This window comes from Octopus sinensis, linkage group LG16 (genome assembly GCF_006345805.1).
Source record: "Octopus sinensis linkage group LG16, ASM634580v1, whole genome shotgun sequence".
Classification (NCBI taxonomy): Eukaryota; Metazoa; Mollusca; class Cephalopoda; order Octopoda; family Octopodidae; genus Octopus; species Octopus sinensis.
Genome location: NC_043012.1, coordinates 3,232,316 through 3,248,248, shown reverse-complemented (window position 1 = coordinate 3,248,248; position 15,933 = coordinate 3,232,316). Strand labels below are relative to the sequence as shown.

The window sequence follows — 15,933 nt, the reverse complement described above, 5'->3', positions numbered from 1 at the left end:
TACATTCAGTTTTTTGCTTTTATTCGTTGCTTTTTTTCTATTAGTCATCTGTCACTATTCATATCTTTTTAGTTTTTGTTTTCGGTTTGAGCGTTTCACTCTAGCAACACCGGTTACACATGGTACCAGGATTTTGCTTGGTGTCGCCAAAGTGGAAAAAGTGTTTTTTAAGTTTTTGAAAATTTCCAATATAAGGCTGGTATATTTTAAAAACTGATTGTCACAGAGATGTGAAAATAAGTAGAAGGGACTTTCGGCACCCCAGTAGTCTCCCCCTCCCCGCCCAAATCTCTTAACGCCCCCTAGCGCCCCTTTGCTCCAAAACCCAACCACGAGCTCCCAATGGACCCGCTGAAAACCTTTGGTCTAAATCAAGTGAAAAACCAAACAACAGAAATTACGTTAAAAATTGTTCCCCAGTGTAATCTTTGACATTCTATTTATAACTAACCTCATTCAGAAAATGGAATAACTGTAACCTTATTATTTATTTAACTACTCTATCGTTTTAAAAGATAGCCTAGCCTATGCACGGGTAAGAGTGTGGTTGTTACTTTCTGTTGCTTCTTTCCTGTTTTTTTATCACCACATTCTCCCTCTTTGTTTCTCTCTCCTTTCTCTCTCACTTTCCCACTCTCTTACTCTTCCTTTCTCTCGGACTCTCCCTCGCTTTCTTTTACTCTTTATCTTTCTCTATGTATCTCTCTCCCATTTATAAACAACAAAAGATCTTGAGTAAGTTGAGAAATGAAATATTTTGGAAGATCATTCATAAATATCAGGCAGTGACAACGGAAAAGTCTGCTTCAAGGCAGACAGCAAAACACTAACATTTAAAGGGGACAGAAGAATTTGCGAGCTGAATAAAAATAATAAAATATTGGAAACCAAAGTTTGAAGGGATAGAATCTGAGGATAGTAGAGTCACCATGGCTGGCATTTCTTAATGACGGACAGCAACGTAGTGGCAGTTTAACGGCTGGCGTAAAATTTTGAACTTGATGTAAAAGAAAATTCCTAAACACCAAGTTTTGAAGTGATTCTTTCTCATGACAGTAGACTCACCATGGCAAGCATTCAAAACTTCTTCATCATGGACGGCAACACATTGACGATTAAAAGGCTGGCGCAAATTTTTTAGCTTGATGTAACAGAATTCCTAAACACCGGCTCCTGTAAATTTGAATCCCCTTCCAGACCCATTTAGACCCCTTTTCACATTTTGGTTAACATAACCCGATTTCATTCGGGTCTACTCAAGCCACATTTTATAAGATGAGGAATTTTTTCCTAGAGGTCACGCCTTTCAATTGAGGAAAAAAAATAGATGCCATGCAAAATCGCCAGCACTTTTAACATAGGTGTGCATATTTTTAGCTCAACCGACCACATAATGCGCACACATTATATATATATATATATATATATATATATATATATATATATATACTTTATTTAAAAGCAGCAGAAATTCAACAAAATATTTGTTCTCATGATTGTGTGGTTCTTGTGGCGATAATAATTCTCTCTATGAATGCAGACAGACGTAGAGAGAGAGGATGTGGAAAAAAGAGTGAAGGCGGCGGGGGAAAGATAGTAGACACTGTCAAACGACGTTATAGAGAGAACGTGAAAGGAAGGGAGGAAAGAGAGAGAAACGGAGGAAGACAGACACATAAAAGAATGGGAGAAGACTTGTCAAAGTGTGCGTTTTTTGCCCTAATAACCACACCTTTTAAGATATGGATTTCTAACCTAGCCCACTCTCATCCTCACCTCATTCTACATGTCCCTGTTAAATTTGGAATCAATGCAGTGCCCTTTAACCTGTTCAAATGCCAAAACGAGACAAACAAACTTTTTGCATTTCAGATTTATAGATATTGATGGAAACTTGAGAGACCTCGATACTATTTCTGACAGGTAAAAGATCTCTCGAACGTTTACTTTGGACTTTACTATATTTGATATTTGAATTTTATTAATTGATAGTATAAATTTTTCAATATACTTTTGCAGTTTACTGTATTTTCTCGTATGTTAAATTTCCTCTCCTATCTCTAATCTCTATTTGCAGATTCTTTGACCTGCCACCGTCTATATCAGTATATAATATTATTTAGATAACATTAAGCAGTTCAGGTCACAACATTCTTTACTAAGTTGGAGGATTTAAAAAAAACTCGCTTTGCAAATATACTGTAATTTTAATTACGTAATTTGAATCACAATTAAATTACTATGAAAAAGAAAAAGAAAGGGGAGGGTTTTAAATGGCTGGGTGGAGTGACGGGTTGTACGTCGCTTAACAAATTGCGAGTTTAGCTACGCCCTTAAATTGTTACTGGTTTTTTAATTTAATTTTTAGTGAACGTCTGCAAAATAACTCGCAATATCCATTATCGCTTTTTAACGTTCTGAATTCAAATCAAGCCCTGTTTAACAGTAAATTTCCAGGTTCGATAAATTGAGATACCAGTCAAGTATTGAAGTCGTTTATATTACTTACCTCTTCTCCATAAAATCGCTAGCCTTCTGCTTAAATTAGAAATACTTCAGTAGCAATCTTTTTTTCTTTTTCATCCGATATTATTTTGACTTTTCTTTGATGTTAACTTTATTACAGCCGACATTAGTTATATGATGAAAACAGTTGTGTAGTTAGCTTTTCTATATTGATTTTGACAGTCGTTCATCAGCAAATTCTAAGACAATGGATACCCTCAGCTTCTTTACTATACCGAATTGTGTTCTCCTCTCAATTGTTCTTCTGCTATTATATATGTAAGTAAATTTATCAACTTTTTATTCAGAAAAAAATTACACAAACTTCGAATTGTAAAATCTTTTACCAACTAAATTACTAAAATATTTATACTAACGTTATTACTAAAGCATTTGTATTCTCATTACGACTAAAGTTTCTATACTCACTATGACCATTTTTAAATATCAATTAATTGTTTATACTTATAAGCTAATTTAAAAGCTAATTTATTAAAATGTTCTAAGAGTTAATTCTATGAGTTCACTTTCTACACACTTTTGTCCACCTCTTACTGCAATGCACGACAGAATACGGAGTTTACGGGCAAATTTCATTCCAAGATAAAATAAATTTCTCTCCATTAGGTCTCTAACGCTATTAGTAAGGACATATCGTGGCACTCAAGAGTCTACGCTATCTGTGTTTATGACAGTACTGACTGCTTGGCACTCGTGTCAGTGGAATGTTAAAAGTGCATCTGAGCATGATCGTTGCCAGGGCCATGAATTTGCTCCTATGTCAGTGATACATGAAAAGCACCATTCGAGTGTGATCATTGCCAGTGTCACTCTACTGGCACATGTGCTGGTGGCACATGAAAAACAAAATTCGAGCATGGTCTTTGTCAGTGCCGCTGGACTGGCTCTTGTGTGAGTAGCACATAAAAACACCTTTTGAGCATGGTCGTTGCTAGAACCGCCTGACTGGCCCTCATGCTGCTGGCACGTAAAAGCACCCACTGCACTCTCAGAGTGGTTGGCGTTAGGAAGGGCATCCAGCTGTAGAAATTTTGTCAGATCAGATTGAGCCTGGTGTGGTCTCTGGCTCACCAGTCCTCAGTCAAACCGTCCAACCCATGCCAGCATGGAAAGCGGACGTTAAACGATGATGAGCCTTCTGAATATGCTAATCTTCTACTATATAATATGCATATCAAACATGCTGTTGAGCATAAAATACCCTGTCATGATACTACACTAGTTTATAAACAGTTTTGTCTTGACTTTTGTGAGAGAAGTTAGAAGCTAATGTTTTGCATTTCTTTAAACAATTTCATCCATTATAGGCCAGCACTGTACCTATGTATTTATCTAACATTCATTTTAGCTACTGTCTAAACTCTTAAAGCAAGAATTAATGTATATGTCGAAATATATTCGAATTACTCAAAAAATACCTGTTGTAGATGGTTGGAAATTATAAATCCAATGAAAGAAGTCTGTTTGAGAAACATTTCAGAACATTCTGGCAATCCTTGAAATCCAGTGTACCACATGGCAGTGAAACATGGGCTGTGACCACTGACAACACGTGAAATGAATCCGGCATACTCTGCTGGATGGGTAATGTCAGTGTGCATGTATGATGGTGTAAGTGATTGGAAAAAAAAGTTGGGTATATAAAACATTAGATGTAGTGAACGATAAGATTGTGCTGATATGGACATATGATGCATATGGACGAGGACAGCTGCATCAAGAATTGCTAATCTCTAACTGAGGAAGGAACATGTGGGATGAAATTTTGAGAAAGGATCTTCAGATGTTGGGCTTCACTGAAGGGACAACAAGGGACTGAGACATTAAGCAGTGTATTGTGCTAGGCAAGACGCATGAAGCTAAGTAAAATTGTGGCCATCCATACATACAGGCTTGTCCTTTACATCCGTCTCTCAGCTAAGAGATCCTACTCTCGCAGACTCGCAGGTGCTGGGGCTGCATAAAAGCACCCGTACTAGTGACACATAAGAGTGCCCATCCAAGTTCCACATATAAACACATGTGCCACTACTGCATAAATGTACATCCAAGCTGGTGCCATGTAAGAACATCCAAGCCGGTGCCATGTAAGAGCACTCGAGCCGGTATCCTGTTAAAAGCACACAGTACACTCTGTAAAGCCATAGAAACCATGCCTAAAACAGATAAACAAGTTCAGGCAGCCCTCCAACTGGCAAGTGCTGTAGCTGGCCAGCTCCTGCTGAAACATCCAACCCATGCCAGCATGGAGAACAAACTTTAATTGGCAATAGTAATGATGATGACTTATCATTACTCAAATAATACTTTGAGATTTTTATGAACAGACCACTTTCTCACTGAAAGATATAGGTTAATAATGTCAGTAGATTTTGTAAATTCTAAGTGCACACTTCTAAAACAACACAATGGATAAATCTCATATTTCAACATTTCTCAAATCGAAAGCAGTGAGTGCATTTATATGATTGAATCTATTTTATATTCCATTATAAACTAGTTTAATTATTTTAGTTCGAGTATTTCTAAATTTTATAAACAGTATTTATCTACAATAATCTTAAATGCAATGTTTTTTCAATTACATATTAGACTGGCAAAAAAACCATATGATTACTTCAAAAACATCAATATTCCTGGCCCAGAGCCATGGTTCTTTTTTGGAAATATGTTACAACTCATGAAGAAGGTAGGTGGCATTGGAATTTTTCATACCCTATGTGTACCTTGTTTGATAGACTTAGATAGCTGAATGACATAAAAGTTATCATGTATACTTGCATATAGGTTGCACTATTTTTACCAAAAATTTTGATAAAATCAGGGCTGCAACTTATCTGAAGTAGATGGCAGTGTATCAATGGTGAAGTAGATTTATCAATCAGACTACCTTCATAAAGTCACTTCCACAAAATGTTTTAATATTTATAAGCAAAGTTTTGAAATAAAGATGTATATTTGATAATGTTTAAGAAATATTAGTTATATTTACGTTATAAAGGGGGCCATTGTAACTCCTCAGATTATAGTGTGACCTACTTTGACAACCCCAAACTAAGGGTGTGACCTATCTGCGAGTGTATACGGTAGTTAAAATTTTGCATTGTGATTGGTTTCTCAGCATTCTAAACATAATTGTTGTCGGTGTTGATTTGGCATTTATTAAAGTAGATATTTTTTATTTATTTCTTGTTATTTTTATATAATCTTACTCTTTACTTTAAACAATAAGGTTTAATGATTGGTATTTTATCATTTTGATTCAGTAAAATCAGTACCAGTAATACACTGGGAACAATTCAATTTGACATTTTTCCTCACTTATAGAACTCCATCATCCTACATAACAATTTGAAAAGAATTTTTTAAGCACGTATCAATGATCCAGAAGGGAAATTACAAGTTTTCACCCTTGCAAACAATTCCATCCTTTCACACTTCTTATGCCCTCATTGAAAACAGGAAATTACAACCTCGCATTTCCTTTCTATTTCGCTCCATGTCTTAAGATTGGTTTCAAGTTTTGGCATAAAGCCAGTGTTTCAGTGTTCACCTGGTACTTATTTTATTGACCCTTAAAGGATGAAGGGCAAAATCAATCTCAGTAGAATTTGAACTCTGAACATAAAGACACATGAAATGTATTTTGCCTAGCATGGTAAGGTTTCTGCCAGCTTGCAGCCTTGATCCATGTCTTAATATTGATTTCAAATTTTGGTACAAAGCCAGCAATTTCGGGGGAGGGGATGAATTGATTACATCGATCCCAGCATTGAACTTGTACTTATTTTATCGATCCCAAAAGGATGAAAGGCAAAGCCAACCTCATTGGAATTTGAAATTGGAACATGAAGACAGATGAAATGCCACTAAACATTTTGCCTGGCATGGTTATGATTCTGCCATGTCACTGCCTTGATCCATGTTTTAATATTAAAAGCAATGGCTTCACTTCACACCCTGGGGATAAATATTATGGAAAATCAGTCTTTCTCATATTCTTAGAATATCTCTCTATATATAAAACTGAGAATGTGTGTCTGTCTGTCTGTGTGTTTCCCTAAAACTTGAGAACTACACAACCAATTTCATTCAAATTTTACAGATGCCTTACTTAGGGTCCATGTAGTTTCATGGGCAAGAAAAATGTTCAACTTCTTACCTAGAGCGAGCCCATAGCCATATCATATCTTCTCCACTATTTCAGTATAATGTGTTAAAAGTGAAACAAAAACATTTCTCTATTTTATGTCAGATGCTTTCACAATAACAATTGAATTATATGTAGTAAGTAATAATTAAAATCAAACTAAAGTATAATATTATCGTAACATAAAAAAAGTAAAAATAGCTATTGGTATAAAATCGCATCAATGACTTGAACTTGAATAAGTGGTTTCACAGGAATGGGAATAAATAAAAAAATAAAATTTAAGTGCAGAAATGGAATAGTCCAGATGGAGCTGTGCACGGCTTTTACATAAGATTATTTGCTAATTAGCTAGCATTAAGTATCTATATGAAGTTTAGCTGTATGTAATGTCTGTTTTCTCGAAAGATGCTTCAACTGAGTACCTGATGTATTGCTGTCAGAGTCAGACGTTATTATTGTGTGAAAGAGTGAAAATAAAAAGTGAAAAATTGTAGAAAGAGATGGAACAGGATCGAATTGCACGAGTCTCTTGTCGCTGTGTGTCGTTACTTTTTATAGAAGGAGCGTCGACCCTCGGTCATGGAGACTTACGCGGGGGTTGCCGCAACGAAGAGTGGCACATCGCTTGTATTGTATATTTCTGGTGCAAAAGTATAAATTAGAATTCAATGTGTACCAATGCACTAACAGTTACTGGTTAGATGTCAAATTCTCACATTTTAATAGTTTACATAAGTTTTAGCATTTTCCTTATCAGCCACGGAAATTTCAAGGAAATTTCAAGGTCCCAATTTGCAGTTATTTTGAGCTGTACACACTTTGTAATTTAGAAATGCACATATTTGAGCGCATGATATCCCATGAAGAAACTTACAAATGCTACAAAAAATAGTATTCTTTTATTCGTGTCAGTCATATGGCTGTGGTCATACTGGAGCATTTTCTTCTTTGTACTTTTTAAAATTTACCAACCAGTAGAAACTCTTCATTTTCTTGGTTTATATGTGAGTGTGTGTGTATGTGTGTGTGTATAATATTGATTTCAAATTTTGGCCCAAAGCCAGTAATTTTGGGGAGGGATTAGTCGATTATTCTCCCCCACCCCAACCCCTGTGTTTGATTGGTACCTATTTTATTAACCCTAAAAGGGTGAAATGTAAAGTCAATGGTGGCAGAATTTGATTGTACTCTTTTATTCCAGAAGTGTTCTCCACACACCCATTTTCTGCTGCTTAATCCCTCCCACTCCATTAATTTTTTTTCTTTACTTTGTTTCTTTATAATAATATTGTGATTGGATCTTTATGTAAATGAAACTAGATTTGCTTATTAATACAAAACTATTCATAAAAATATTATCTTGGAGGAGTGAAAAAACAAGTATTTAAACCTTTCTATATTGAAATTGTAATTTAGTTATTCTTTTTTAGGGAATGGCAAAGTTTGACAAAGAAATGAAACAGAAATATGGAAAAGTATTAGGGTACGAACATTTTAAACAGTTTATATCTCATTCTGATGTGATGACTAAGTGTGTACATTTATTGTTTATTCCTCTTGAAGTGCAATTGGGGTCATGAAAATAGATAAATATGAATTTTAGGATAGTTAAAATATGTTAGTGACACATTCCAACTTACAAAGGCAAATTCACTGCAGTTGCAATGGGGAAAAGATTCTCTCTTATGTTAAAAGTGTAAAAACCTTTTATCATAAGCACATTTCTGGCTCTTTTCTGGTTCTTTAGCCCTCCTCAATAGGGAAATACCCTAGAGACATAACCCTAGGCAAATTCAGAGCCATAGCTTTAACCAAATAATGCAGTGAACATCAGTGACTACCTTGCACGAGTGGATGGAATGAAAATAGCAGTATCAGCACGAGGCAGTGATTAGGAATAGATGAACCTTAATTTAGTTAAAATATTTTTGCCACATATTTCAGCTTCAAAAGGCAAATTCACTGCAGTCACCATGGAGGAAAATAATTCTCTCTTATGATAAAAGGTGTAAAAACACCATATCAATTCAGTGCTTCCATCTAGCAGATTCCCACATGCACGCTTCTAGCTCTTTAGCCTTTCTCAGTGTGTGTGTGTGTGTGTCAGTGTTAATGTGGCTGGTCACATCAACTGCAGTGCCTGATTTGGCTCCTTGTCCATAGCCTGGATACATATACATACTGGAATGCTTCCACACTCACAGGATCATAAACACATGCACACCACATACATACACATGCATGTCCTTACATATTTGGTAACAGTGTCAGGGATTTATGACCATGTGTCCAGTGCAGTTGTATTGCCAGTGATATCTCTGTTTCTCTCATATTTTCTATTAATCATTGATCGTTGTTGTTCCATTAGAAATGTAGCTTTATTTAATTTCATTTAATTTTAATCTTTAGTAAATATTTTCTTCTATTCTTTTATAGTTATTTCTTCTTAATTGTTTTATTTCCAACTTTAAATATGCTAACAGTCACTTTTTTTGATGCAGATAGTGTTGTGGACATTTTACTGTCCATCCTGTCGACACAAAAACCAATCATGTTATAAGTTCCGGAAGATATACAATGCAATTTTGTGAACAGATATGAAAATTTGAATTGTAATTTTCCTATGTTTTCTTACTTTTACAGATTTTACATTTGTAATCAACCTCATATACTCATCAGTGACCCAGAAATGGTTAAAGAAATTTGCATCAAACAATTTGCTGTATTTACAAACAGATACGTAAGTTTACTTTTTAAAATTTAAGATGTTTTACATCCAGGCATGCATCTAAATAACATAAGCTTTCTTTTCTTGCCTCATTAACAGATTTTCAATAAGATGTGGACCTACAGCTGAATAGCATAAGAGGGAAGTTCTCCCATTGAGTTGGCCATAAGAAAACTGCACAAACGTTAAATAAGGAGTGAGAGATATTCATGTTGGAGAAGTCTGTTGATTATGAGAGTTTCCATTCTGTTTGTGCCTAGGTCATTTTCTCTGCTGAAATTCTGTGGCATAGCCCAAAATGAGTGAATGATTTTGGGTACTTAAAATTATGAAATTTCGTTGCGTGTGGGATGTGGAGAAATATACTGAAGAAGATGGTTTCAGTGAAAAGATGAGTTGTTTCTGATAGGTTACAAGTACATGTGTCATCATGCATATTTAGAATATGAATTGTAGAACCAGTTGACTTGAAATGTTATGGAGTTGGAGATCTGAGGATAGATGCATAGTACATAGATATGTAATGGGTAGTTGTGATAAGGAAGAGACCTTGCCTTGAGATGGGAACAGAGTCAATTTTGGTTTGGCAGTGGTTGGGCGTGTGGCTGAAAACTAAATTGATGGTACTTGAAGTATTCACGTGTTGAAAAGAGACAATTGTTGAAGACAAAACTAACTGATGTAAAAGATTTACAAATGTAAAATATTCAGTTACTCCACTAGCATTATCAGCATATTCAGATGAATGTGAGAACCAAGAAGTATTTGTGAGTGATGATGGATTATTATGGGTTATTATGAGATATATAATTCTCTTACCACTAAATTGATACAAAGTTAGTGTCTGATATGGCAGAGGTTGGGTTTGTAAATGAAAGAAACATCAAGTGTATGTGGAGGATTTGTGTGTTGATCATAGTAATTACCAGGGATGAGAGTAACTGAAGTTACACTTGTGAAAATTCAATTCCTCTCCCAATTGCATCAGTGTGATGGGATGATTGTATCAGGCGAGAAGTGTTTGTGAGTGAGGATATCAGTATGGATTATTATGACATGTATAATCCTCTGGCCATGATAAACATGCATTTATCATAAACATCTTTCTTTACACTTGTTCAAGATAAAGGCTGATGGAATCAATTGAAGCTTCCCTCCAGACTTCTAGCAGTAAACATGGTCATATCATCTCTGATAGCAATGCTGATAAAATTCAACAACACTAAATTGTTTAATCATCATTCATGGTTCTTAGAATAAACTTTGTACATGTCTGAGATGACAAAGCATTTGCCATGACCCTAGGGTAATGGGTTAATTTCTAGGTCCTCATCAATTACCAGGATCATTGATTTTCAATTACTTGGTTATTAAGCTAATATGACTATAGCTTTTACCAATGCAAAAAGATTTTATTCACTGACAATGTTGTTTGTCAGTGGATTATCCTCACCAAAATTTGATTTGCAGATTCAGAAATCTTTTTGACTTTTCTCATTTTCCCCACAAAATGTGACATATTTCTCCTCTTTTCTCTCTATTTTCATTTCAAAGTAAGATGGAATTATTTCTTTGTAATGTCTTCTTCATGGTGTGTTCACTTTGATCAGATGTCACATGTTCTTTATAGGATGTATTGCCACAAAACAAAATTAGTGATCGATTCATAAGTTTTCTCAAAGACAATCATTGGAAATTTACCCGTACTGTACTACTCCCAACCTTCAGTACCAGTCACTTAAAACAGGTAAGATCAATTCTATTTAATTTCATATAGTCTTAATTTTAATGAAAATTATATTCCTCTTATTCTAAATTAAAAATATGTTGTTAATACATTTAAATATTATTTTTCCTTTCCTTGAATCATTAGTTGATAAACAAGAGGCTCTATAGCTTTGGTTAAAGGTAATAAGCTGTAATTATCTAACAAATCATAATGTTAATAGTTTTACAAAGAGCATCTGTTGTGTCAGGGCAAGACTCCTCTTTACAGCAAACTCAGATATTGTTGCTACCAAGCTTATTTTCCATATACTATATGGAGAAAGTCTTCAATGCTGACACATTGACTTAATAAAAGCCTATAAGATATACATTTTCATCATAAGATTTCACCACATTTATTTATGTCAATTACATAACTTTATAATTGTGTTGGGGAGAATGAATTTGATTCAACTAATTAATATACCTTTTTTCTAATGGCCTAATTAGGAGGATTGATCTTTACAAATGTTTGCTGGCTTTCAACGACCTGAGGTATTAATGTATTTCAGTAATTCAATGACTGATGGGAAAGGAAGGGTAGGAAATGAATTCCAGATTATTGGTTCACTGGGAAAGCTATTGGACTGAATGGTTAGTGCAGCTCTTAAAGAAAAGATACAGTAGGTGTGACAAGAGGAGGTGTTTCATGTGGCATTAAGCAGAGATAGTATACAACAACTAGCTTCTGTCAGAAGACCAATGTAGACCGTAGATGTTGTGAGAATTGTTAAAATGAGGAGATAACATGAATCATATTTTCAAGAATTATTAGAAAATCAACTGTCTTAAACGTCTACAGCAGTAAAACTAAAACCATGAGAAAAGAATAAGAACAATTTTGGGAATTTCAATTTCTTTCAGACAATGGGAATTATGAATAGTGTTGTGAAAAACCTGGAAGAAAACTTTTCTCTTTTTGCTGACAGTGACAAAGCTGTTGAAATGAAACAGTGAGTGACTCTGTTTAAACTGATTTACTTTTGTGTTGTTCTTGTTGTTATGTGTAAGTATGTAAGAGTGTTTATGTATTGATGTCAAATAAAGTGTTTATCCTTAACCAAGTTACACAACCATGTTTGTATAAACTATTATAGCATCATCATCATTCTTTAATGTCCATTTTCCATGCTGGCATGGGTTGGACAGTTTGACTAAAGCTTGCAAACCAGAGAGCTGCACCAGGTTCCAGTCTGATTTTGCTTGGTTTTTACAGCTGGATACTCTTCCTAATGCCAAACACTTTACAATGTGTGTAGGGTGCTTTTAGCATGGCACCAACACAATTGCTTTTATATGGCAACCGCACAGGACTTTTGCAGGCCAATCCCCTTCACCAGCGAATGCTACCATAACACTTCTGCTGTGGAGGATAGGTCTTCTTGAGTACAGCAAGGTGCCAGGTATCTTGGTCCTTTGTCATCTCTTTCTGAAAGGTTCAGCATTCTGAGGCAGAGTAAGGATTGTACTGTCTATGCCAAAAAGCACCAGTGTAGGTATTTGACCCATTGAAGTGAAAAATTACAAGCAATTTGTTAATTTTATAATAAGCAGGAAAAAAGAAATCATGTCTTTCTCACTATGCATGATAGCTTTGTATTTGGAGAGAAAAACTGGAATTGATACATTTCCAATAATTATTATCAATGTAAGATATGTGAAATAATTTAACCTGTAAATTGAATCTATACCATCACGTCACATACTAGTAGCATAGCTTTTGTTTTAAAATGTACTCAATGCACAACAATAGTTCCCAATTAAAATGTATTTAAAAGAGCAGAACAAAGTGAGTTTTAGTATTATTTTAGTTTCTTATTTCTTTATTTTCATTTCAGAGTATTTTCACATTACACAGTTGATATGATTGCATCTACTGCGTTTGGCATCGAAGTTAATTCACAGAAGAATCCAGATCATGCATTAATAAAATGCTTTGACAAATTCTTTTATGTCAATTTTTATGACCCGATCACTTCTGTTCAAAGTAAATATTTACTTATTCTCTTAAGATATGTTATTGAATGAATATGACCTCATTGTTGCTAACTGTGTGTATTGCAGTGACACACATCATGTGTGTGCTTGTATCGATGTATGTTTAAATGAGTTTCTGTACGCGTGTGTGTGTAAATTTTAACCTCTATACATTAGATAAAAGACTGTATTTATGATAAATATACAGAAAAGAAAGAAAAGCCAAACTCAGACATCATTGCAGTTATGTTTATCTCTCACTGAACGATGCTTCAGCTAGTTGTTGTTAATTTATCTATGCTATATGTTGGTGCACCTGTCTATATGGGCAGATAACAGGTTGGAATGAGCACTCCTGTGCTCAGGTGTTCTGCTCTGATCAATGATGCCTAATAACACAGATAATATCACAATATCCCTTTATTTTGGTCACAAAATAATCTGAAATTAAGCTCCTTTTTCGGCTTTATATATAAATAAATCATTGCACTTCACTCTTCAGGTACATGAATTATACAACACTAACCTTTTGAAACTCTCTAGAAAGTCTTAAATTGAAGCCTTTTGTTTTCTCTCCAGAAAATTCCACTTTCTATTGAACAAATCTAGAGATAGCAAGGCACCTAGCCTATCTTTCATTGCATTTACAATATTTACCTCTACAAAATCAACACAAAACAGGCAAAAACAGTTTCATCTGAAATAGAACGTAAGCTTGTTGAGAACATTTGGATCTGTTTTGATTGTTGATTTCACTAAAAACAAAGGAACTCTCAATAAGTTTCTAGTTTTGATCAGTGAGTTTATTTATTAACATGTATATCATTCGTTTCAAGAAAACTGCTAAGGTTTATTGGTTTATTACATGGAATACAAATTTTTATCGCCAATATAATCAACTGTACTAATTAGCCTGTGCATTTGTTGTTTCAGTGTTATTTCCAGTAATTCCAAAAATTCTGGGTACTTTCGGAATCAACACTAACTTTTCCAGTTCATTGCACTCTATCTCTATGTTTTCCAAAGATGTTATAGCAGAACGGAGAAAAAATAAAACGGTAATATTTGAAATTTATTTAATGTTATTGAGCATTTCATAGTATGTTTTCAGTCAATGTGTTTTAAAATGTTTTTTATAACCAGCAAGAAAAACATTTTTTTCTAGTGAGGAAATGAGATTAGACAGTGAGAATTAGAATTATATACTGTCTACTGAAAAATATGAAATATATGTTCTGCATTTCCTTATTACAGTTTCTATTTAACTGAATTTACAAGAAATTGAAAAGGAGTTTTCTATGTTACTGCTCTGTTCATCATATGTCTATAGAATACCAAAACGCAATTTTGCCATATCACAATATACATCTCATTCATAGTAATGTTCCACTTGTCCAAAAAAATCTACCAGTAAAATCCAGTGATTGGATATTTCTAAAATTAGTACTTAGAATGCCTAATATTTATATTAAAACCTCAGTAATTTTATTCAGCTGTTTAATATTTCTAGATTTTCTTGTTGGTTTTAGGTAAGACATGATTTTCTCCAACTTTTGTTGGATGCAAAACTTGAAAATGTTGATAAAATTGATGATGATATGAAACACGAACTGGAAACACTCACATTTGAGAACATGAGTGACTGGAGGTCAAAAAGAGGCAAGTAAATTTTGATTATTTGAAATATAGGTTTGATATACAAAATATATATGAACGCTTTAGATGCAGTATTCTGCAGAAATTCACTGAGAAAAGACCAAAGCCTTATTAAGTGGGAAAACAGATGAATCACAAATCCCTTCAAGGAGACAGCCCTGCTCAATATGTAAGAAATGTGTTAGTAGAAACTACTTAGTGCAAGCTTTGAACACATTGAAGGTGTAGTGGTGTCATGGGAAGTTTAACAGAGAAAATAGATTTGTGTGTAGCAAATGTGTGGGTACAATAAACACTGAGAATGTGCAGAGAACAGACTTCCTGCAATGCCCAGGAATCCTTAGAAGTAGTAGATAGCTTCTGTTACCTTTGAGACCAAGTTAGCAGTGATGGAGGAAGCTCTAAAAGCATAGTTGCTAGAGTAAGAATAGGCCGGGTAAAGTTCTAAGAGCTACTACATTTGTTGGTAACAAAGCACTTCTCCCTCAAAGTGAAAGGCAGATTGTATGATGCCTGTGTATGTACAGCTATGCTACATGGCTGTCAAACATGGGCTATGACTACAAAGGACATGCAAATCTTGAAGGAAGTAAAGCCAGTATGCTCCATTGGAAGGGTAATGTCAGTGTGTACATAGAACAGAGTGAAAATGACTTTTGCAAATCAACATCTGCAGAAAATACATGATCAGGGAAGGGATTTTGAAGGCACAATAACTAGTGTTGGATCTATTGGGGTTGGGCAGAGAAAGAGGGAAAAAGAAATGAGTAAATCGGAAATGCTCAGAGGAGATGCTCAAAGAAGCAAGAATTATTTTAGTAGCAAAAGGAAAAGCTGAGGAATATAACTCAGCATGTCTTTGCTTCAGAGGCTGGAGTCTGCTTGTGAGTTGGGTGACCTTTTTGTGGACAATGTTTAGGATGTCTATATATGTGTGTGTGTAGTAGTACCAGCACCATATTTGATATGTGAGCAATAATCTATAATGGATCTCAGTGAGAATATTTGGGCATTATTAAGATCTGATAAAATAAATATTCTAATACATTAGAGTTTTGTGTCTCATCAGCTAAATATGAATAGTAATGATCTGTGGGCACACCATATTTCATTATGCAACCATAAT

At 34.6% G+C, this 15,933-nt stretch overlaps 1 protein-coding gene across 1 annotated transcript in view; it reads left to right on the top strand.

Annotated features, from left to right (window-relative positions):
• The first annotated feature begins 2,184 nt into the window (after nucleotides 1–2,184).
• Nucleotides 2,185–15,933, top strand: part of LOC115220571 (cytochrome P450 3A7-like) — a 29,688-nt gene continuing 15,939 nt past the window's right edge. Inside the window, exons 1-9 of the mRNA XM_036509835.1 lie at nucleotides 2,185–2,784; nucleotides 5,119–5,215; nucleotides 8,110–8,162; nucleotides 9,323–9,419; nucleotides 11,038–11,154; nucleotides 12,039–12,127; nucleotides 13,013–13,161; nucleotides 14,085–14,209; nucleotides 14,681–14,810. Of these exons, the coding sequence (XP_036365728.1) occupies nucleotides 2,714–2,784; nucleotides 5,119–5,215; nucleotides 8,110–8,162; nucleotides 9,323–9,419; nucleotides 11,038–11,154; nucleotides 12,039–12,127; nucleotides 13,013–13,161; nucleotides 14,085–14,209; nucleotides 14,681–14,810 (928 nt within the window). The 5' untranslated portion in view covers nucleotides 2,185–2,713. The remainder of the gene's footprint in view (nucleotides 2,785–5,118; nucleotides 5,216–8,109; nucleotides 8,163–9,322; nucleotides 9,420–11,037; nucleotides 11,155–12,038; nucleotides 12,128–13,012; nucleotides 13,162–14,084; nucleotides 14,210–14,680; nucleotides 14,811–15,933) is intronic.